Raw genomic sequence first — 25,408 nt, 5'->3', positions numbered from 1 at the left:
CATGCCATGATGTTTAAGACCTTACTAGAAATTGTAATGTGCAAGCATGTTAAATTGTATAGTGGAAATTTATTTATTTTCATAGTAATAACAAGAATGTGACATGCATTCATAGCATTAGGCATGGAAAAAGGGTAAAATGACTTGAAACAAATGGAAAAGAGAATTTTAGGGAATGATTTGATTAAAGTGTTTTTGCGAAAACTCGATCGCCACGGAGTCACCAAAGGGCCGGTGTGTTAATATAGCCTAGAGGGAACTAGGGAGACTACCCTAGCGTGGTTGAGCTATCTGGGCCCCAAATGACGGTGCTGGTACCAAAGGTCAGGGATAGTAGCCAATCCTTCTCTCGTGTCGCTGCGGAGTCACCAAAGGGCGGGTTATATTAACAGTTTGAAAAGTGATGGATTTGGATTTTTAAAATGGGGAGTGACATTCATGGCATCATATATCATGGCTCGGCATTGTTATTTTAGAATTGGAATTAATGATGTATTCTTTCCCAGCATAGTATGACCCCTACCCTCTGTTCCTATTCATTATTTGGATTCACGGGGTTATAAGAGGTGTGTCTTATGCACCACCTACTGAGCAATTTACTCACCCCTTATATTTAATATTTTTTTTAGGACACGGATGGCAAGTGGCGGACGACGCTCCTCCACAAGGTTCGAAGGGTTAGTAGACCGTTTTGACATGCTTTGTAGTCATAATCTCATTTTATTATTATTATTTATTTATTTATTATTAGCTATTTTTTATATATATAAACCCGGAATGACACGTATAATATGTATTGACGTATGAAAGAATGGTGTTGTCCCTAGTTGACTTCGGGTTCAGTTAAGGACCCGGCTAACGGTTCGGACCTACAGGTTCGGGTCATTACAAAAATAATTAAATAATATTCTCAAAACTTATCCAAATATTCTCTATTTAATATATATGATAGAGCATGCCAAGCTCATCAACAATGTCAAGTTAAAAATCCAATTAAGTGTATAGAACACTTAAAAAAAATTAATTAATCTAAGTAATTAATTTTTTCTAAATTTTAAAACAACTTCAATTGCTCTCAAATTAACATGGGTTAAAGAACATACCAAGGCTATTTTAATATCACTTTATAAGTTGATTCCATGCAAGTTACAACCATATAAATTAAACTTTCATAGACGAAAATAATTAAATAAAAGTTTCAACGCTTATTCAAATACTCCCAATTTAATATATGTCAATAAATATATCAAGACCTAATTTAATAGCATGCCAGAATTTAATTACAAACTATCTACAACAATGAGAATTAAATCTTATACAAAGAAAATAATTAAATTAAATTCTGGATAAAATATATAGGTATGCATACAAGATGTATAAGCTTATAAAACAATCAATACAACAATTATATAAACCTATAACATTCCTTACCTCACTTTGAGATGAAATCTCAAATCCCCACCGAAATGGAACCGCTCTGAATCCGACGATACTTCGGGATTATGTCGGGGACTACAAGGGAAACAACATTCACCCTTGAGGCACCACCAAAATTCCAACCTGAACTTGAAACTCGAACTCAAAAATGGTCGGAACCGGCTTCTAACAAGGGAGAAAAGACCGCCTCGCCAAGGCTTACGATAAACGCTAAGGCACTACAACAAAATTCAAAAGAACAAGAGATGAAATGGAGGAAAAAAAGGGTGGCAACCCTTTGGAGAAGAAGGACCGGGTCGGTAGCCATGGGAGAAGCAAAAAATAAAATTTTCTTAGACTCATTTATAGAAAATATCAAAAAGTGACCCGAACGGGTCCCGCTGGGTCCGGAAAAGTAGAATTTGCGCAGACGTGCTCAAACGGTAAAATACAATGAATAAAAAAGAACCAAAATGAAAAAAAAAAAAAAAAAAAATGAATAACGAAAGAAACAGCGTCGAAAACTGAGTCCTGTGCAGAGAGATATACCCCGAACAAGTTCAGCGGCAACTAGAGCCGAAAACCCTAAAACTGGGGAAAAAGACCGGAAGGAAATTCTAAGATTACACGACTCGACGAAATGTGAAAATGAATCTCATACAAGGTTCCAGGCTCAAAACGAGGCATTTTGTAATAATTTTCATTAATTGCACAATGGCCCCTACAAAAAAGGGATAACTACACAACTGCCCAGAATGAAAATATAATCCATAAGACCATTTCTTAAAAACCCCTAAAATAAATGTCTTCAAAAGATATTTACAAAAAACACCCAAGAAATATCGATGTTTCTGAATAATCCTTTCATCCACACCCCTGTAGAAAAAGGAAGCAACCGGCGAGCTTTTCTCCAAAAGTAAAGTTATGCCTTTCGAGGAAATCAACTGGAATGAAAACTCATGAAGTCAAAATTCAACTCTGAACACGAAAAGTGAAGTTGTGCCAACAAAGTGACAAACGAGGAAAAGACAAAAAGTGAATAGTGTCAAAAAAACGAAAACGTGGAAATGACTCGGTCCTTTAAGGAAGTTGTCAATCCAAAGATAAAAGTCTCGGAAACCATTCCCGAGCACTTGAGACAATACTAAGCGACGAGAAACCAAACTTACAAAAGAAAAGTCAACGAAAAATATTTATTCGTAAATTTCTGAGAAAAACTAGAGGAAGGAAAATGATCGGGTCATTATACACACTGTCACGCCAACATAACACACGATACCATGCTGTGATGTTTCCAATTTTCTGCATATTTTATTTTTCCGGAATTTCGTCGCCGCGAAGGCATTTTTGTCTTTTCACGTTTTTGGCACGGAATTTTAGTTGGGTCCATTTGCATCATAATTATTATTATTTATTATGTTTTAAGTGGTTGCAAATTAAATGTGTACATATGGGTATGTGTAATGTAGAAATTGAATCAAAAGAAAAATAGAAAATAAAAGATAGTGGTGGGACCCACCACTATCACATATGTGATCTAGATACCACATTTTGGTCTCAAATCTCACTCTCACCCGTAAATCTCTCTCTCTTCTCTTTTCTTTGTAATTTTTCTTCCATTCTTACAAGTAAACTTCAAGTCTATATTCCATCTTCAATACTTGGAATTTTTTAGTGTCGTTTGAGGCAAAAAGGAAAGCACAACGAGCTCTACGCGTGAGTACCAACAATTTCAGCTTTAGGTCTCCCTTTGATTTTCGAAATTTGAACCCATTTTGAGGGTTTTTGCATTCTAAGAGGTGGGGGTTCTTAATCCATGCAATCTTGTGCTTTAGTGAGTTAATTCTGCATGAATTGTTGCTTAGCATGATTAAATTGTATAGAACTCAACAAATTATTTGGTTGTTGTGTATACATGAATGTTACTTGTGTGACTATATGTATTAAATGGTCTATGTGAAGAGCATGCCTATGTGTTGATTTTCGTATGCCTAAAATGTTAGATTTTTATTATATGAATGCATGATGTAGATTCCTTAACAATTCTTGTGAACCATGCTTTATTAGTTAAACTTGAGCTAATTGTGAAATGATGAACATGGACATGGCATTGATGCATCTATGTACTAGCATTGGGCAAGAATGGGAGAAATCATTTTGAAATGAAAAAGGAAATTTTGGGGGAAATGTTTTGATGAATTGGTTTTATGAAAATCCAGTCGCCGCTAGGGTACCAAAGGACCGGAGGGTTAATATAGCCTAGAGGGAACTAGAGAGATTGCCCTAGCGTGGTTGAGCTAGCTGGGCCCAAAATGACACCACGGGGGTACCAAAGGTTAGGGATACTAACCAATCCTTATCTCATGTCACTGCGGGGTCACCAAAGGGCGGGTTATATTAACCATTTGAAAGTGATGGTTTTGAATATTAAAAATGGGGAGTGACATTGGCCTACATTGCATTCCATGACATTTCATTGTTTTTATTGAGATTAACTGTTGCACTGAGCTTTCTCGACATAGCATGACCCCGAATTCTATTGTTCTATTCTTTGGTTTGGTTCATGAGGACACAAGAAGCGTGTCTTAGGTGTCACCTACGGAACGATTCGCTCACCCCATTATACTTAACATCTTCAGTTCATGGCAAGGAATTAGTGGATGATAATCCACCACAAAATTGATGGAACTCGAAAGACACTTTGGATATGTATTTTGTAGAACTTGAACTCACTTTGTTAAGCACATGTCACGAAATGTGTTAAGTTCATTTGGCTTGTAATTGATAATGTAACTCGAACCTTAAATCCATTTTGATGTAAATTGTTCATGATGTAAAGTTCAAGTTCATAACTCCATGTAGTTGATCTCAATGATGTGTTAATTTGATTATGTGTTGGTTCTCTTGTCTATGACCGTAGAGTAACTCATGATTGATGATTTAACTCAAGTTCAAACCATTGCAAAGTCTCCATTTTAGTCACCCTTTCATTTCCATAAGGCAGCAGGTCAATTTCAGCTTCAGGGCTCGAGGGAGCCATTTCGGTCGACCGAAACGGTGCACCGGGCGACCGAACCAAGTAGGTGCTCTCAGGATCTCCATGCTTCGGTCGACCAAAATGGGCTTCAGTCGACCGAACCATCCTTCTGCTCTCGGGATCTCACCATTGGTCACAAGGAGGGTCTGCTTCGGCCGATCGAAGCTCCACTTCAGTCGACCGAAGTGCACCTGTTGGATTTGTATTGCTCTTATTTCCTCATCATCCTACTCTTGACTCTTGGGTTATGTTCTGAGCCTTTGGGAAAACTTAGTTTGATCCTACGTATGATGTTTTGACGTTGGAAATGATAAGATTGACCTAGGTGACCTCGGGTTTAGGCAAGGACCCGGCTAATGGTTTGGACCTCCGGTTCGGGTCGTCACACATGCTTTCACTGTTCCTGAAAAATTGAAACAATCATTGACCTTTAAACCGATATCGTGTTACAGAAGGACTGATTCCAGAGAAATGGTTGGCCAGGCCATTCTCATTATCGATTCGGTCTCAACACAGACGTCGTTCTGTCCTCAGGTCCAAACCTCAAACACAATCTTACAAAGACCACAAAACAACCATGAGATCCACTCACTATCAATCCATCACTCTACGTAACCACAACGATTATACAGTCACATACATACTCTAAAAATTCCAATCATACATTAATCATAACAAGCTAAAAGCAACATAGCGCCAAAAACCACAATCATCAACCAACCTAAAAGTTCTCCGGTTAACTCATAACACCTACACCAGGTAAACAACATCATACAATCATTCAATTCAATTCATGTCTTGTGATACCCCTCAGATCCGAGACACGGGTTGATCAGGCCCAGGCCTAAACCTGAGGGAATATCAAACAATTAATATTTTATAATGAACATAGAATACAAATCGAATTAAGAAATGAAGTTTAAGCTGAAAGAAACTAAAATAAAATCCTCAAAATATAATTATTGAAATCCATTAAATCCAAACTCCAAAACTCCATCAGTTTACAACTCGGGAATCCACCTCTAGTTGACCCCTAATAAACATCCAGACTGAAAAAAACAACTGAAATAAATATCCAGAAATAAACTATAGAAAGAATCCTACATCGTCGGAAGAGTGAATAGAAATCTCTGCTCAGCACGAACACGTCTAAGTCTGGAATTGTCGTGTACCTGAAAAATAGAAGTGGATCAGGCCCACGAACAAGTTCTAACCTTCTACAATCCAAGCAGATGCTCGATACGCATATACATCCTAAGCAGTTCAACAATAGCTAATAGTCCTTACATAAGTATATTCACACTACAGGATTCTCACTGGACTATGGAGAGGGTCTCAACCTAAATAGAAGGCAACATGCGAAAACGGACCCAAAGGTGGGCATGAGTACCTAGACCTAACAGGATATACCTCAACCTCTCATATCCAGCTACGCATCCTATATACGCTCCCTAACCGATGACTCTAAGACTCAAGCTCAGATCGCAGTACCATAACATATATATTTAAAGTCCGTCTTATCCATACAAAGTCCAGTTAGTCATTCAGCTTGTGCAGCTTCTTTGACTTAACATAACTTACGAGTAATCCGAGTAGTCATTCAGCTTATGCAGCTTCTTTGACTCCATTATAAGTAGGATTTATTTTAACATCCATTCCCTTATTCCGTGTAGGTAGGATTTAGTATTTTGAAACTAATCCAAACCTAGGCATGCCACCATCCCATACCGATGCATGTAATCCAACATCCACAGTTGACAACACAGGTAATAAATGCAATTATCAACTCTATAGTCTATCCAACAATAATCCAACATCCACAGTTGATCATACAAATAATAAATGTAATTATCAACTCTATAGTATATCCAGCAATTAACAGTCAATCATTCCATTAAAAACATCATCTGCCTCACATAATGCATGCTAAACCTTTATTATTTAACAAGCTTATTTATCACTACTCCACCCAGTTCCATGATTGTTAATACAGATTATATATATATAACCTTTACATAAGTCCAAGTAAGCATGACAGTTTTTGTTTTACAAACTTATATACCTATCCTATGCTACTCCACCGTTGTTCAGGTGTGAACAACACAGTTAATATAAGTGCACACCTTCCGTCTATTACAGGCATGTAATTCATTTTATAGTCCCACATGCTTACAGTCCATCATAGAAACACAAATAGAGCCTAACTCCATTCCCAAATAAACCGCTACAACTAAGATTATGTGGTTTAGTTCCTAAGTCTCCAAAACAGTTTACTAGTTTGCTTAGAATTTCTATACTGTTCCAAACCACAACACTGATTGGTTGAATATGCATTAACAAGCCCTTTGAAGACTTAAATTAATCTCACTCGTCAACCCCAAGTCCCATCCACAGCTCCCAAACACCTCTGTCATACCAAAACCAGTCCCAGAACTCTCAAAAACTCACAAAACTGGAAACACACGAGGAGAGCAGGCTCCCACAAGGTGGAGCCACCTCCACCTATGCTTGAGCCGGCTCTAGACCATGGTAGAGTTGGCTCCACACCATGTAGAGCCGGCTCCATGGTCCTTTGGAGCCGCCTCCACTTCTCTCTCTCCTCTGTTCATTTATTTCCTCTCCGTTTGCCTACACTACTTCCGTCCCTCTCTGTTACAGCTTCTAACACCTTTGTTTGTGTTCAAACCTACCCAGAGAAAACCCTTCCACCTCCCTCCTACATTGATTAAAAATAATTTAAAAGAACAAATACACAATTCGACAAAAAACAACCAATTTACAACCAGTTTCAGCACATACTGTTAATATAAGTTCTAAACATGCAGAGTCAATTTTATTCCGTTTATTGATTTCCTGGAACTACTTAGGCATGCAAAGAACATGAGTAAAAGGGAAAGAGATGAAGTTAGAACTTGTCTTTAGCCTTTTCCCATCTAAATTCTCCGGCGAAACCTTAGTTTGTCTCTCTGTTTCCTTCCAGCCGTCTCTAAAACTTCTCACAACCTTACTGTGTCATAATGGTATTCTAAAACCCTAGACAGACCCTTTAGATGAGTATTTATAAACCACTCTAACCCTAGGCTCAATTAAACCCTAATACAATTCACTCAGCCCATAAAACTTAGGTTATAATCCAACGTCGGCTGAACTGAAAACATTAAACAGACACGTTAATGCAAAACAAATAATGAAATACAATTAAATAAAAATCAACTTAAACAATTAATACAATTACTTCAAATAATACTAAGTAATTCAAATAAAACAAACCATCATAATTAGGGCAAATACATCAAGCAAGTCAGGAAAAACAATTAATCATTTAAAAATTTCAAGTAAATAAAGAATGAAATTCCAAGGCTATCCTTTGCAAAATTATTGAAATTCCAGGACTATCCTTTGTAAAATTAGGGGTATTACATGTCCATTAAAATACTTCATAAGACTATCACATGCCTGAAATCTCGAAACCAGAGTCAATTACTACGATTACTCCTCAAAGGAATCATACATTCACATTTTAAATCAAAAAATCCTAAGGCGATACCGATACTAGTCCTCAAAATACTGCTCAAATCAATCGTCCATAAAAACACCCAACTCACACCACATCATTTAATCATCTTCGAACATACAGTTCACGACACATCGATTCCCTAGCCTTCACCGCTAATACCAGACACCAGAAACATACAATCCATATTTGGTAACTTGTGCCACACACGCCACCAGTCAGAACCACTCTGAGAATAAGCACTACTAAAAATCTCCCTCCGTGGGAGTGAGTCAACCAATACAACCAAACCCTTACCAGTGAACTTTAATAGCATATCAAACCACAAACGGGTCCGTCCATCTTGAACGCGCACAACTCCTAAACGGAGAACTAAACTTACGACAAATGGCGTTCTTGTTAGGACTGGAACAAATGGAAGGGTAATGAACCCCGCACTCACCAGAGGCTGATAACTCGTACCTGACACCCTGTCACACGCTGCTCACCATTCATTCAACCGTGGACACCCAATCTCACCTAAGATGAACTGAACCTCTTACACAAAAGGAGAAGAACCAACTAGATACCCATACGGAACGACGAACCCACCTCAACAACCGTACCAGCTCCCACCTCAACCACCATAGCCAGAAAATTTCAATTTTCTTAATGATCTCGCCCTTTCCTGTTGATTAAGGTTAGTTAATAATTTTGAATCTTTTTTTATTTTGACTTGGTGTGATGGGCCTGTTTACAGGTTTTATTTTTCACTTTTGTTTGGGCTTGTGTGCTCTTGTAATTGGGTTGTCTCTCTTTGCCAACTGCCACTAGGCCTCTCCTTGTTGGGCCTTGAGGTATGCCCCAAATTTATATGTTAAAAAAAAAAAAAAAAAAAAAAAAAAAAAAAAAAAAAAACCTTGTAAATTTTTCATCTTATTCAAATGCATGCAAGAAAATTTATTTTCTTCTCATTCCTTTTGTTACTCTCACTTTTCAATGTTTTTCTTTCTAAACAAACGGACCGCTAGCTACAAGATTGGTTTCAGTAAGGGCATCTCAACTAAACTTCGCAAAATTTGCTAATGAATGCATATATACGTAATGAAATATACCAACTAGGAAAGGGATGACAATTTGATACAAATTATTCATATAAACTTATTGCATCTCACTTTGAACAATTCCTCACACAAATGTTTAGGTAAACCATCTCTAAGAAATATAGCAACTATGTAAGAAAACGCTGACAATTTGATACAATATTTTCATATAAATTTATTGCATTTCACTTTGAACAATTCCTCACACAAATGTTTAGGTAAGAAAACGCTGACAATTTGATACAATATTTTCATATAAATTTATTGCATTTCACTTTGAACAATTCCTCACATAAATGTTTAGGTAAATTAACCATATCTTCCATCCGCTTCCCATTGGAAGATATGGAGGGAAGACTCTTTAGTTCACAAACCAATGTTTCTTGAATTTTTGTTTTTAAAAAAAATCAATCAGTTTTATTGGTTACAAAAAAGAATAATAAAAAATATATATAGACAGACTGTGTCAGCAGCTCCAACCATTTTTAGTTCACCATCTTGCAGTTCAGCCTAATCTGACCTTTCTTCCCAGTTAATGGCTTTATGTTACCCATTTTGATCATAGAGTTTGCAAAGTCTGTCGAGAAAGCACCAGCATTTGTGACATAGCTCTTCACCAGTCCATCAGTTTCACCACCATTAAACAGTGCCTGATCAGAATGTAGAAGCCCCTTCTTCTTCACCAAGTTGGAAAAGTACTTGGTGTCGAAGAGCGCAGCTGTGGGGTCAAGAGTAGCAAGGTTGGAGTCACCGGATGGGCTGCTGCGTGGACACGTGGACCGACGCTGGCGAGCAAATGAAGTGTCAATGTTGGTGTCATTGTAAATGCGGTCCCTGAAGTTCCTGCACTGAGCAAACCCTAAGGTGTGACCACCGGAGAGCGCGACTAGGTCTTTGACATCAAGGCCTTGCTTCTTGAAGTTGTTAATAAGTGCAGGAAGGTCCATGGATGGTGCTGGAATGTCATTGTTGGCTGCAGTCCTGCTTGCAGTGGTTGAGTCTCTCCTCCCTAGTTGCACCTTCCATGCTGGTCCTCCTAGCTGTGGTACAGATTCAACCATATGTGTTACACATTTTAGCACATAATATCACAGCAAAAATGTTCAACTAATTAATAATACTAAGAAAATATTATTTTGATAATTAAACGCACCAAGACGACAGAGTCACGAGCTGCAACCGCCAAAATGTCAGCACAAGAAACCACTGGACCTCCACAAACTTTGTCAACCTCCAATTTGATCTTGTCAATGACTTCAAATCCCCTAGCAGAATTTGCATTAGGGAACGCATTCTTTTCGCTATCAATGGTGGATGTCGGGTCCAGAAGAATTGAAGCATCACAGCCCTGCATTACCATGATCAAATCTATTAATTGGACCAATATTACATTCAACTAATGATAGTTCATGACGAATATTTCTTCACAAGTAAAAGAGAAATTTTTAAGAAGGAAAAAATTGAGCAAGCATACATTAACAAAACAATCATGGAAGTGCAGACGTAGTAAAGAAGCGCCCATACGTCGCTCTTTCTGCACTGCATCCTCCACAACTTGCTTGATGGTTGGCAAAGCTTTGGGGCAGACTTTGTTATAGTAATAAGGAGAGAGTGGGGTTGAGAGGGCTGTGCTTGCAAGAGCAAACAAGACTAGGGCATGGAGATAGAGGAAGCTATGTGAAGCCATTTTTAATGAGTTTTGATTAAATTGGATATATAGCTAGTAGTGGTCTGTGCTACTTTGTCTTGTCCATTCAACTAAGGTGGCAAGTGTATTTATAGGGGAAAAAAAAATCAGACTTGGGCAACATATATATCTGTAGGACTTTAGGCCTTAGACTTAGCCAACAATACAATTTCTAAGAAGCTTGCTATTATCAACTCAAAAGGGCAAGTTGATGTGTGCAAGAAAAGAGACTAAAAATTTTTAAACTTGTTTGATCAAGTCTTGCAAAGATGCAGGCCTAAGTTCCTAACTCAATTTGAATAATTACCATAGTAATTAAGCCAATATTGTTTTGACTTCTAATTTAATTTAAGTGACTTAAGTGAATCAGATATTGTATGGCACCAAAACACATTGAGCCAAGACATGTTCAGACACGTCTTCTAATTAAGCCAATCTCATTTTGCCTTCTAATTAATTTGAAGTGACTTAACTGAATCAGATCTTGTATGGCACTAATGCACATTGAGCCAAGACATGTTCAGATCGAAATGTTGGCTGATATTCCAATTAAATTATGGATCGGCTGGTTCATACAATTTTTTAAGCTCAATAATATCATTAATTTTCTAGGGATTATTGCTCAATATTGTGGGAAAAACTTGAGTTGGCAACTGTAAGGACGCGGTTTTCTGCAAGACTGCTAGTGCTATTTCAAATACATAGAGATCCAGGAAGGAAAATGTTAAATTGTACCACCAAATTGTAGGACACTTTCAAGTCATTAAGCAAGATCAGAGGGAGAATTTGTCCAAAGAATTTTAATTTACCCATTAATTCCCTGTGTGTTATGTTCAATGAATTCTCTAACAAGGAACATTTTTCTGGATAGATTTTGAATTAAGTACCAACTACCAACAACTCTCAACCTCTAAACAATCTGAAGGTTTAAAATATCAGTTTCATATAATAAAAGATTTATTTGGGCCTAATGTCAGCTATAATAACATGTGGATATATTATATATATAATGCTACAGCTAATCACATGTAGTGATTACAGGAAAAGTCAGATTGTACCGACGCGCATATATATACACACACACACACACACACACACATATATAGATATTCTTAATTCTCTGAGAATGAAGTCTCTCGAAGCTAGTAAAGCAATTTTGTACTCTGGATAAAACAGACATAATGTATATCTCTGACATTGAGCCCCAAAAAAAAAAAAAAATTTGAAATCATTTGGTTAAGGATAATATTTTGGGCTGTCAATGAGTTTGTTTCCTAGGCCAAAAAATTGAAATCATTTTGCCAAGGATAATATTTTGCAACATTCACCGATTTCATATTAAAAAATATCAAATAAAATTTTATAAATTTAAGTTTTGGCATGACACAGAGAAAATCAGCTTGGTTAGTTTTTAAGAACGCAAGTTCATTTCCAGAATTTTTATATATGCTGCTAAAAAGAATATAAATTGAAATTGATTTTGCACAAACTAATTAATTTAATCAAGGATTTTGTTGTTCCTTCTAATATAATGATCATGACTAGTCAAAAACTGAATTTGGATTGCCAATAACATTGCCGGAATTGATTGCCAGTGGAAAGTACTAACTACTAAGGAATTAACCATTCTAAGCATTCATAAATGAGGTGTACATATATAAATTAATCCCCAAAGAAAATGATAATTTGAAAAGTCTGTATCTGCTCTGGATGTTGATTGGCATGCCGGAAAAATAAAATTAAGAAAAAGAAAAAAAGATAAAGCAATGCGTGTTTTGACTTCCAAATTACAACCATCAAATTTCTTATGGGGAGAGAAAATATTGAAAAGGAAAGCAATGAGCTTCAAGTAACACGGTTTCAACTTATATACACAAACACGCGCAATATAATTTACTATATATTTGCGAGTAATACCTTTTCTTTTCTTTTTAAGGCCAACCAGTAATTCATTTGACCAAGTAGTTTCTGACGAAGTTTTCTCTTGATCTTAAACAAATTAATGACACAAGAATTGGGAGATAGACACAATTATTTGTTTATCCAATGCCATGCCTTGACTTCAAATCTTTGATTTGGTTTTAATATATTTTTGCATAACGTATGCATGCCAGGTGGAAACAAATTAATATCATTGGTTAATGATATCAAAAGGCTGTCAATTGGATAATCTATATAAGTTTTTTTCACCTACAAATTTTCAAATCAGAGACAATATTTTTTTTAATACTCGATCACACTCATATTGACGCGGTCAGGCTTCTGCTTGACTTTAATACACTCGTCCCTTTTTTCATTTTGTTGGATTGTGTTGAGCAGGTGATCCATGTTTGGAGTGAATTAACAAATACTAGGGTCACACGTCCATCCAAAACCGAGCAAAATAATATTCGGTCAGGGTTTATTCATTTTGCAACATATCTGTAGGACTTTAGCCCTATGGTTTTTGACAACCATATAAATTTTAGCTGGAGCTTGATTTGGGTGCAGCATGTGTTCACCAACCAGCTCGATCAGCATAACTCAACAGGGGCGATAAAAAAAAAATATAACTTGAGATTTTTGTGAGGGAGCTCTTTTATGCAGAGTACCATAAGTTTTGAGCTCTGAGATTAGACTAGCTAGTAGCCACTTTCTGCAAATAAATAATGTAAAAGATTACGTTTTATTTGAGTCACTGTTTGGTACAATGGTATAATTTCGGACTTAATTAAAAAAGTAGTGGTTGAATTTTGATGTTAGATTTTGAAAGCAGACACTACTTTGGATTCAATCTAGATGATATGTACTTAGTACAAGAATTGTAGGGTTGTGCAGAACTGTAGATCATAAATATACCATTAATTTTATTCAGTTATCTGTGGTTTATATTGAAAAGAGACTACAAAATCAAATTTGGTACGTAAAAAACATCCAAAACAATGAGGACTATAGGGGAATACTGTAATGAAAATTAAGGTAGGCCTAGTTGGTTTTGCTGCAATTAGTTCTGATCTGGCCATTGGTGCCGGTGAGTGGACTAAGGTTCCCCATCTTGACCATAGCATTGGCGAAGTCTGTAAAGAAAGTTGCAGAATTGGAAGCGTAAGTGTTCACTTGAGCATCGGTGGATCCCCCACTGAAGAGCTGTTGGTCGGAGTGCAAAAGTCCCCTTTGTGTCTGCAAATTCTTGAAGTAAGCATTGTCAAAAGTTGTGGGGCTTGTGACATCGAGGGGAGATAGATTGTTGTCACCTCCGGTGCTGGGACAATTTGCTTTCGTTGATGTGGCGAATGAAGAATTTATGTTGGCTTCATTGTAGAGCCGGTTTCGGAAGAGTGTGCACCTAGCTTGGCCTATTGTGTGAGATCCTGCACAAGAAGATTTTAACAAAAAAAAACAAAATGAATCAGTTTAGTCTTTTTATCTTCTAGTGTCACATTTATTTCAAATGTGATGAAGTTAATCAGTACTAACTACCTAGAATTAAACAATAGGAGATAAAACAATTTAATTAAAAAAAAAAAAAAAAAAAAAAAAAAAAGAAGAAGAAATAAAGAAATAAAGTCTGAAAACTGAAATGACCTGAGAGAGCCACCATTTCGTTGGCAGTGAAACCTTTGCCTGAGAAGGCAGAGATGAGACCACTAAGACTCAAAGTTGGTGCAGGGATGTTGGAGTTTGCAGCACTCGCACTTGCCGTGGTCGAGTCCCTTCTGCCCAACAACACATTCCAACTAGGTCCATTCAGCTGAAAATCCATTTATATGATGAGTATTATTAAAAGACACACTAGTAAAAAAAAAGGGTCCAAATAAGTAGTTTGTTTGCTTACAGCAACAACAGAGTCTCGGGCAGCAACAGCTAAGATGTCTGCGCAAGAGACCACACCGGGGCACAAACTCTCCACTTGAGATTTAGCAGTAGCAATCACATTGAATCCCCTTAGTGAATTCGCGTTAGGACCGGCAGTCTGCTCTAAGCCGGCCAGCAGCACCGAGGCATCACATCCCTGTTGAGTACGTACACAATTAATTAAATCTTCTTCCCATTCTTGATTTCTCTGGAAATTTTTATTATTATCATTATTATTTTAGATTACGTTGGCTAGCATATATATAACATAATTTCATCTTTCGCATATATTGATCTCATTTCTTGTTGCAAATATTGTTGTATTATATAATTAATTTATATGGATGGCCTTGATTTAAATGGGTGACATATTTCAAATATAAAAGTAGTTCCCATGTATGTGCAATGCGAGTCAAACTTGAAGCAATTGAAAACACAGTTGGGATCGATATATAAAACGTTAGTTCGTTCATACTACTATTTGGCATTTTGATCTCTTGTTATACTATTCATGAGTAGCTAATTGGCAGCAATCTAAGATTTTGGAAAGAGCCTCCTCATTGTCTGAGCTTCTTGGCACCTTCCATGAATATATGATGGTGGGGTGTTGTCAAAAGGTTTAGTACCATATATTATTATGATTATATATATATATATTTATATGTAGCCAACTTTAGCAGCATAAGGTCCTATAACGTATTCGAAACGCATGGCTATCAAATGGGATTGTTCTAATTAAATGAAATGATCCATATCCAATCATTTTGCCGTAAACAAGTTAGAAGAAAGCAATCATGTAAACAGCTAGCTAGTATTTGAAACATACATGTACTGTGTGTGTGATGCTCTTAGAAAGTCAACAATGTTGGGTGTATCGTGCAATATGTCATTCTTTGAGATTGAATTTGATTTATTAGACTCAAAACCAATCTAGCTAGCATGCTTTTGTGATATTTATCTTTTTCTTTTTATTTTTCTTTTCCCCATTTATTTGAAACTCGGGAGATATCTTTAACATCTACTATTACTTTTGCAAATGTTACACCAATACCACCATATAGTCCTAGCTAGAGAAAAATGGATAAGCAAATTCAAATTATATATATATATATATAAACTTTTTAGTGTGAATGCTTTCGTACAAGAAGGGATCCGTGATCCTATATAAGGTCATAGTATGTGTACATCTTATAAATAATTGGTGGTGACCTGTGGTTTTAATGTGCAAGCTAAGCTATTACACATTACACATGATAGTTGCTTTAAAATTTCTCTCCATCTATACTTGTTGCAACTAATATTATATAACAAACATGCATAAATTAAAATTATATGGTTTTATAACTTAATATTATATTGAAATCTAAGAAAAAAGAAAAGGAAACAAAAAGAAGTAAAGAAAATGAGGTAAAGTGAGTAAAGACTTGCATTAACAAAGCAATCATGGAAATGAAGACGGAGCAAGGAAGCCCCCATGCGAGCCTCAGCTGACACCGCAGAGGTGACCGCGGATTTGATGGTAGAAAGGGCATTTGGGCAGGAAGTGGCATAAAAATTAGTGGTTAACTGAGCAGAGGCCATTCCAACAAGTAGGAATAAGCTTAAGCAGAGTGTAAAAGCACTTCTGGGTGTTAATGTTGAACTACTACTATAATATGAAGAAGAAGCCATTAAGTAATACTAATATATATGACTTCCAAAGAAGCTAGAAGAAGAAATGATAAGAAGAAGAAGAAGGAGCAGCTGATATATGTATCTGCGGTTGTTGAAGGGTTGAGGTTGTATGAGAATTTGCATGTATTTATACACAGGAGGAGATCTTGATGCTCCGCGTTACATATTTCCCATGGTCTGAAGTCAACTTTACATATTTAAGAGAACACAATTAGATATAATCATACAAATAAATATGAATATTTTTGTGTTAAAATATCATAATTATTCTTTAAACCATTAATGTTTATATATATATATATATATATATAGTTAAATAATGCAAGATACCATAAATAAGTAATATAAAAGATGTTTGATTAAGGAATTCTGTTGAACTCCTCCACCACTTTAATAAAACATTTTCTTTTGTTAAATTCTTATAAGCCTTGACCTGAGGGTTATTGTCGAATAACATACAAACATATAGAAAGTGGTGGAGCATCCATGATGAGAATGTTTATTCCAAAATAGAAATTTCAATTTTAATATTCAAATATTATATCACTTTCATACCTAATTAATTAACGAAATTGATGACTACCATGTAAAAAGTAGAACAATATTCAATGGTGGTTCATTGTAAACATCCCATTTAAACTATTAAATTAGACCTTTTATATATATATTAAATTAGAGTAATGATATTTAGGTTTATTTTTTAAGCTTAATAGTTTCACCTAATTAATTGCTATCATCATTTATTTTAAAATGGATCCTATTAAAAATTTAATATATTGCATCTCAAAGTTTTTAGTGATTATTTACAGGGACAAAAAAAAAAAATCGGTTAAAGCGATTGGCTCGACTATTATTTAAGATCAGAGGATTAATTTTCTTCTAGAAATCAACAAAATCAAATTTATGTTAATGCAATCATTGTGTCGTGAGTTTAGTATTAAATTGTTTTTAATTAATTGGTTCTGCATTGTGGAGCTACTCAAATATCTCTTTTCCTTATGTTTTCTGAAAGATAAATCAACCTTTCCCCTTTCTCCTACACCCACACTTTTGAGACTTTAGCACGACTTGAGGCACGACTTATGCAAATTTCTATAGCATTGTCACTTATAAGTTTAGAAAATTTCTATAAACTTATGCAAATTTACGAGAAAATATTAAAGACTATAAAGCACATTAATTACAATCCAAGAGACATTGCTAATAAGAACTATTAAATTAGAGTAATGATAAATTTTTAAAAAGGTTCAAGCATAAGATAAGTTGCTATTTGTAAAATATATTTGAAAGAGTAGTGCTAATTAGATCAATTCGACCTGACCGACACGTGACGGTCTAACTTGTAAATGGGTTCAGTGTTTATACTTTATCCTTCTCAACACTAGTTTACCCGCTTTATAGGCCACACATGGATACATAACATGGATGCTTAGTGGCTAATACTTCTTGATATATATACATATATATATGCCATGTGTTCTCACTTCTTACCACAGATATTCTCAACATGTTGACAAATCATTCAATGCATGATCGGACGGTGGGTTGTGGCCCTTCTTGGCCGGAATTTGGTGGTGGCTACGACGGCGGGGTTGTTTATATATATATATGGTGGACTCCGGCCTTAATGCTTGGGAAATTATACAAATGTACTTGTGAACGGAGTAGGATTGGAGAATCTTCCATTCGAATTTGTGTGATACCTAAATTCCATTATAAGCCTAATAGGCCACACCCCTCCCAAATTCACCCAACCCCAGCCAATAGATTCCAATTTCAAAAACTCTTGAAGTTGGTGTGCTTCGTTGACTCACCGTCTCTCATATATATATATATATATATATATATATATATATATATAATTGAACCCGCGTAAAGCCGTCTTTCAAATCAGTCGTCTTTGCGGTTGAAATTTAACACATAAATTCAAGTCGTCTTTGCCACTCTTTGCATGAGAGGAAAATATATATATATATATATATATATATATATTATTATACGAAAATGGCATGTAATCAACAAGTTACAAAAATCATTATACAAATTTTTATAAGAAAATTGTTCTTAGAATACTTAACCACCAAGGTTCAAGCTTAACTTTTTTCCTAAACTCTTCTGCAACTAACATGCATATTTTCTCGTAAATTTTTCATCATACGGACTTTTGTGATATGTGTTTTGTTTTTGACGTTCTATTTTAAATCTGAAACAGAATAAGTGTTTTGTTGTAAATTATTTTGATTAATAGTATGAAGCATATTTGATAACATGATAACATCCATTTGTTGTAAGATTTTGAGAGCAAAAACATAAAAATATATTTGGTAAAAAAATATTGCAAGTTTAAAAAATACAATGGTTAGTTTAAAATTGTCATTTAAAATTTTTTATTATTATTCATTATTACAATACCAAACACTACTTTTGCGAAAATATAAAAAAAGTTTCAATTTGTGGCCACTGTTTATGAAGCGTTTCAACACTGTGCAAAACAATATATTTTTTACCAATCGGGCATTCACCGCTACACTACCTAAAAAAAACAAAAAAATATCAAAAACAAAATGCTTACCAAACATGTCCTACTTGTAAGGAAAATATATTTTTCCTTTCATTTTTTTTTTAATTAAATTAAAATTGCATGAAGAGAAAAAATATATGTATATTTCTTTTATTCAATTCATTTTCTTTTACTTTCACATTTTAATATTATTTTTCATTAATTGCATAAAGTCCCCAAGTTATAAATAACTTACATATCACCCCTATACTAAAAATTTTAAGATCACCCACCTTGGAATAATTAAAAGTATAAGGAATTTTTTAAAACCTCAATTAATCATTTTTGAATTAATTGCATAATCCCCTTGAACTATAAGAAATTTGTATGTTACTCCTGTTCAAATTTCTTCTAGTTCGCTTTTTTTTCTTCTTTTTATTTTTATTTTTTATAATAATTTAGGAGGTTAACTTTATTCCATGGGGTACTGTGCAAAGAGAAAAACGAGTATACTACTAATTCTTTGGAAAATAAATGAGAAAAACGCAACTGTCTTTCTAGACATTCAAAACGCACTCTCCTATTTTCAATTTGGTGAGTGTTCTATTCAGACCACGTGAAAGTGGCAGTAACCAAGTGCGAGTTCCACTGGAATTGTAATATTTCCATTGTACATGATATATGGGCCATATTCATATGGCATTTGAAATGACTATATTTTTTATTTTTATCTTTTTTTCTCTTTGCCTGAAAAATAACTCTAATAGACTAGCAATGCAGCCATATCATAAACATTGCTATCGCTGCAATCGCTTGATTGTTTATTTTTTTTACTTGACCTGTTCACATCAAAACTATTACAATAGCACGACACAAGTCATGCATGATATCTAAAATCAAAAGTAACGACAAAGGATTTCATTTTCTCGTAAAAAATTTATAATCACCGAGTATGCATCTTACAAACCTTAATAATGTTCGGCAAGTACAAACAAAATGATGTCGGGTAAGTACAAACAAAACAAAATGAATTTATTTGGCTCAGTTTTTCAAAAATAATTTTCAAATACTTATCATCAAATTACAACCCTTGTTCTTATGCAGGTAACCTAATAAAACACTGCACCAAGTAATGCCCGTATTTAATTCTCCCAATTTATATACACGGAGTACAGAGTTTTTTTTTTTCTTTATCCAAAAATTTATATATAGTGTCATGTTCTCACTTTGTCCCTATCTAATTGTTAAGAATTACTTTTAGTGTGTACTGTGTGATTAGTTGACATTTGGGGCATAGACACAGTAAAGTGGTCTAGATAAACACCGCTGTGTTGTGCATGGCAGGTAGGAAAATATTGAGAGACCCCACACGCTTGTTTTACTAGCAAATTTATATGGATTCCTCCTGTCACTTCGATCACCATTCGTCTCATCATTCAAATTTTGCCTCAAATTTCAAAGTTTCGGATATCTTTGCTAATTATTATTCCTTTAACTTTAATTCAATTGCATTCTAAGCATCAGTACTAGTGCATGTTCACGCATGCACTGTAATCAAATTAGACAAAAAATCATGACCGTAACGATATGCTTTTGACTAATTGATTGTTAATTCTTAGCACAGGAATGTATTTATGGATAAACTGTGGTCTATTCTATAATGACAGACTGGAAAATTAAAGTGCGGTTTAAAAGTTTTCATGCAAGGCCGACGGACAAGTGGTCCAGCCATATCAGGTATTTACTTCTTTAAGGGAGGAGATAAGAAATTCGAGTCCTAACGAACGCATGAGTGTGCGAGTACTAAAAAACTAATAATAATAAAATAAAAAGTTTCGATGCAACCTAAAAATATGGTCCTTAATTTTTATTTAAATTTATTTGTTTAACCGAAAATTAAAGGATAAAATTTTAACTTAATGAATCTGAAAATAATCTGTCAATTGATTAAGGCTGTCAATGTTTGATGCCAATATGCCCTTAGAAAAAGTTTGGTGAAGTTCTCTCTTTTCAGTGAAAAGGTAAGGCTGAAAGTTTGGTAAGGTTGTTCACAAACATATACTAGTAATTAAGCTTATAATTATAGTCCTCCTTGCAAGAAAAGTATGATTTGAACTTGATTTGTTTATGAAACCTAGCCAGACAATTTTTTGTTCAACCAGCCCCTTATAATATAATATAACAAGCAATCAAATCATATAGTAAACATGTCATCTAATTCATCTACTAACGTCTCTTACCGGTGTGGATTCATTTCTTTGAAAAACTTTCTGGAAGGTGGGTGGGCCATGTGGCCAGTGGTGGCCCGTGCCTCAGGCGGCTTAGGCGGCCGATTAAAGTCCTCAATCAATAAGAAGGCTCTCAAAAATCAACAGGTCTATAACTTAACGGTACAAAACTCTTACTTTTTAAAGTGAGGTCAGGGGTTCTAACCTCACACTGCCTTATGTAAGTTATATTGTAATTGTTTCCTAACATTATTAAACACTAATTCTAAAGAATTTATCTTCTAAAGTAACTTTTTTTTCTCTCTCTCTCTCTCCTCATTATTATTCACGCTTTTTAATTAAACTTTAACCAAATTTATCTTCTAAAATAAATCATTTTTCTCTCAATTTCTCGCTCTCCTCCTCATTCACGGTTATTTAGTAAACCTTAACCAATACACACATTTAATATGGTCCAAATATTTATATTCTTAAATAATAATTTTTTTTTTCTTTCTCTATCTTGTACACTTTTTTTTTACACCAGCACTATACATACATATATATATATATATATATATATATATATATATTCGATAAGTTGCACCGCAGTAAATATTAAGAGCATCTTCAACCGTTGTGTATATATATATTTTTAAAATTTGATGTGTCATTATAAATTTACACAAAAAATTTGAATTATAAATTTACACAAAAAGTTTTGAATTATTTATTTTTAGCGGTTGTTTTATATTTTTTGTGTAAAAATATATTTCCCAATAACAATTAATCAATATCATGTCTGGACCTCACATAATTTTTATAAACCTACTTAATATAGGGTTGATGCTTTAATGAAATGAGAAAGTGAGAGGAGAAAGGAAATATACTGATATAGTTTTGTAAAAAAGTTGTGTTACACATTGATGATGCGGCAGTATATCTTAACATTGCTGGAGATAAAAAAAATTTACACATCATGTGGCAGTATATATTTTACACAAAAGAGTATTTTAACAGAGTGCTGGAGATGTTTTAAAGATGTTAGAGCATCTCCAACCGTTATGTATATATTTTTTTTTTTGTAAATATGATATGTCATAATAGATTTACACAAAAAAATTGAATTATTTATTTTTAGCTAACGGTTGTTTTATACTTTTGTATAAAAATATATCCCCCAATAACAACCAACCATTGTCGTACATGGATCCCACATAATTTTTACAAACCTAGTTAATATAATATTTTTGTTAATAAAATGAGAAAGAGAAAAGAAAAAAGAAATATGTTGATGTGGCTGTGTAAAAAGGTTGTGTAAAATACGCAACAATTTTACGTATTGGTGACATGATATTGTATCTTAACAAACTATTAGAGATAAAAAAAAAAAATTTACACATCATATGTGGCGGTATATTTTTACACAAAAGAATATTTTAATAAACTGCTGGAGATGTTCTTAGCCGTTGTATGGGGAAGTGAAGAAACTTTCCATAGTCTCTTTTTATAGTTTTTATTTTATTTATTTTGTTTTTTTTCTTATTCTTCACATTCATTTTCTAGCAAACTTAAAAGTTACAAGTCACCTCCCTCCTCAGTTCTCTCTCATTACAACTTTACAATTTTCTTTCTTCTCGACTCAATATTCATTAGCCTCAATTTGAATGCACTTTACTTGTGTTGAAGAATTTGCAGCAATATTGAATTGGGGCTTTCTAAATCAGGTTATATTGTTCTTTTTCTTTAATAATTTTTTAATTTTACTAACTTTTGTTATTATAAATTTATATATATCTATATTTTTCATAGATTTGTATATTTGTTTGTGAGTTGTGACTATATTTACCATATTGTACCATTAAATATATCTACTAAAAAGTATGAATCCTAATTTGAAAAACTTAAAAAATAAAAATAATATATAAACTAATTCAATCTCAAAAGGTTTGTTACTGTGATACCCCTCGGATCCGAGACACTGGTTGATCAGGCTCAGGCCCAAACCCGAGGGAATATCAAACAATTAATATTTTAAGAACGAACACAGATGACAAAATGAATTAAGAATAAATATTACAAACTGAAAGAAACTAAAATAAAATTCTTTAAAAATAAATACTTAAATCCCAATGATCCAAAAACCTCCAATAGATTAAATAACTCAGGAATCCATCTCTAGTAGACCCCTAATAATAATCCAAACTGAAATAACGATAACTGAAAAAAAACATCCAAAAACAAACTACGGAGAGAGTCCTACGTCGTCGGAAGAGTAAGTAGTAGTCTCTGCTCAGCACGATCAGGTCTAAGTCTGGAACTGACGAGTACCTGAAAAATAGAAGTGGGTCAGGTCCACGAACAAGTTCTAACCTACTACAATCCAAGTAGAAACTCGATACGCATATACATCCTAAATAATTCAACAATAGCTAATAGTCCGATACATAATTATATCCACACTACAGGACTCTCACTGGACTACGGAGGGGGTCTCAACCTGAATAGAATGCAACATGCGAAAACGCACCCAAATGTGGGCATGAGTACCGAGACCTAACAGGGTATACCTCAACCTCTCATATCCAGTTACGCATCCTATTACATATACGCTCCCTAACCAATGACTCTGAGACTCAAGCTCAGATCGCAGTACCATAACATATATTTAAAGTCCTTCCTAACCATAAAAAGTCCAGTTAGTCATTCAGCTTGTACAGCTTATTTGATATAACATAACTCACGAGTAATCCGAGTAGTCATTCAGCTTATGCAACTTCTTTGACTCAATTATAAGTAGGATTTATTTTAATATCCATTCCCTTATTCCGTGTAGGTAAGATTTAGTGTTTTAAAACTAATCCAAACCTAGGCATGCCACCGTCCCATACCGGTGCATGTAATCCAACATCCACAGTTGACAACACAAGTAATAAATGTAATTATCAACTATATAGTATATCCAACAATAATCCAACATCCACAGTTGACAATGCGAGTAATAAAAGTATTTATCAACTATACAGAATATCCAACAATCGACAGTCAATCACTCAATTGTAAACATCAACTGCTTCACATTAAACATGTTAAAACTTTGTTATTTAACAAGTCTATTCAACACTCCTCCACACAGTTCCATGATGGATAATACAGACCATGTATATAACCCTTAATTAAATCCAAGTAAGCATGACAGATTTGTTTTACAAATTTACATACTTATCTTATAATACTACACAGTTGTTTCGGAGTGAATAAAACAGTTAATGTAAATATACATCTTTCATCCATTATAGGCATGTAATTCATTCTATAGTCCTGCATGTTTATAGTCCATTACAGAAACATGATCATAGGCTAACTCCATTACCAAATAACCTGCTACACCTAAAGTGGTGCAGTTTAAATCCTAAATCTCCAAAACAGTTTACTAGTTTTCTTAGAAATTGTATAATGTTCCAAACAATAATATTAATTGGATGAATATGCATTAACAAGCCCTCTGAAGACCTAAATTAATTTCAGACATCAACCACAATTCCCATTCACAGCTCCTACACACATCTGTCATGTCAAAACCCAGTCCAGAACTCACAGAAACTCAAAAAAATAGGATAAACACAAAGAGAGCAGGCTCCCATAAGGTGGAGCCGTCTCCACCCATGCTAGAGCCGGCTCCAACCATGGAAGAGCCTGCTCCTAACCATGTAGAGCGAGCTCCATGGTTCCATGGAGCCGTGTGATACCCCTCGGATCCGAGACACGGGTTGATCAGGCCCAGGCCCAAACCCGAGGGAATATCAAACAATTAATATTTTATAACGAACACGGAATACAAAATGAATTAAGAAATGAAAGTTTAAAGCTGAAAAGAAACTAAAAGATAATCCTTAAATAATTAAATACTTAAATTTGATAAACCAAATATTCATAATTTGAACAACTCGGGAATCCATCTCTAGTGGACCCCTAATAAAAAATCTTACACTGAATGAAAGTAAAATGAAAGATAAAACCCAAATCCAAGATCTGGAAAGAAATCCTACATCGTCGGTAGAATGGAAGATCGTCTCTGCTCAGCACGAACAAGCTCAAGCCTGGAACTGACGTACACCTGAAAAATAGGAGTGGGTCAGGCCCACGAACAAGTTCTAACCTACTACAATCCAAGCAGAGACTCGATACGCATGTACATACTAAATAGTTCAACAATAACTAATAATCCGTACATAAATATATCCACACTACTGGACTCTCGCTAGGTCATGAAGGGGGTCTCAACCTGGATAGAAGGCATCACACAATACGCACCTGAGTGGGCATGAGTACCTAAACCTAAACAGGGTATACCTCAACCTTCGCAGTCAGCTACACATCCAACTGCATATACGCACTCTAACCGTCGACACTGAGACTCAAGCTCATGACACGATAACATAAAAATATATCTAAAC

General features: G+C 34.7%; 2 protein-coding genes across 2 annotated transcripts; both read right to left on the bottom strand.

Annotated features, from left to right (window-relative positions):
- Window positions 1-9,534: 9,534 nt before the first annotated feature.
- Window positions 9,535-10,736, bottom strand: LOC132315075 (peroxidase 22.3-like). The gene is made up of 3 exons (XM_059813832.1): window positions 10,524-10,736; window positions 10,203-10,397; window positions 9,535-10,089 (listed from the first exon to the last, which is right to left on the bottom strand). The coding sequence occupies exons 1-3, from the start codon at window positions 10,734-10,736 to the stop codon at window positions 9,535-9,537; spliced, it is 963 nt and encodes a 320-aa protein (XP_059669815.1).
- Window positions 10,737-13,556: 2,820 nt separating this feature from the next.
- LOC132315074 (cationic peroxidase 1-like) lies at window positions 13,557-16,317 on the bottom strand. Its single transcript, XM_059813831.1, has 4 exons — window positions 15,999-16,317; window positions 14,551-14,727; window positions 14,301-14,466; window positions 13,557-14,086 (listed from the first exon to the last, which is right to left on the bottom strand). The coding sequence occupies exons 1-4, from the start codon at window positions 16,239-16,241 to the stop codon at window positions 13,701-13,703; spliced, it is 972 nt and encodes a 323-aa protein (XP_059669814.1). The 5' UTR covers window positions 16,242-16,317; the 3' UTR covers window positions 13,557-13,700.
- Window positions 16,318-25,408: the final 9,091 nt, after the last annotated feature.

Source organism: Cornus florida, unplaced genomic scaffold (genome assembly GCF_030987335.1).
Source record: "Cornus florida cultivar Cherokee Brave unplaced genomic scaffold, ASM3098733v1 CherokeeBrave_3.0.0_Hap2_Chr06, whole genome shotgun sequence".
Taxonomy (NCBI): domain Eukaryota; kingdom Viridiplantae; phylum Streptophyta; class Magnoliopsida; order Cornales; family Cornaceae; genus Cornus; species Cornus florida.
The sequence above is the reverse complement of the archived record's forward strand: the minus strand, read 5'-3'. Positions and strand labels throughout refer to the sequence as shown.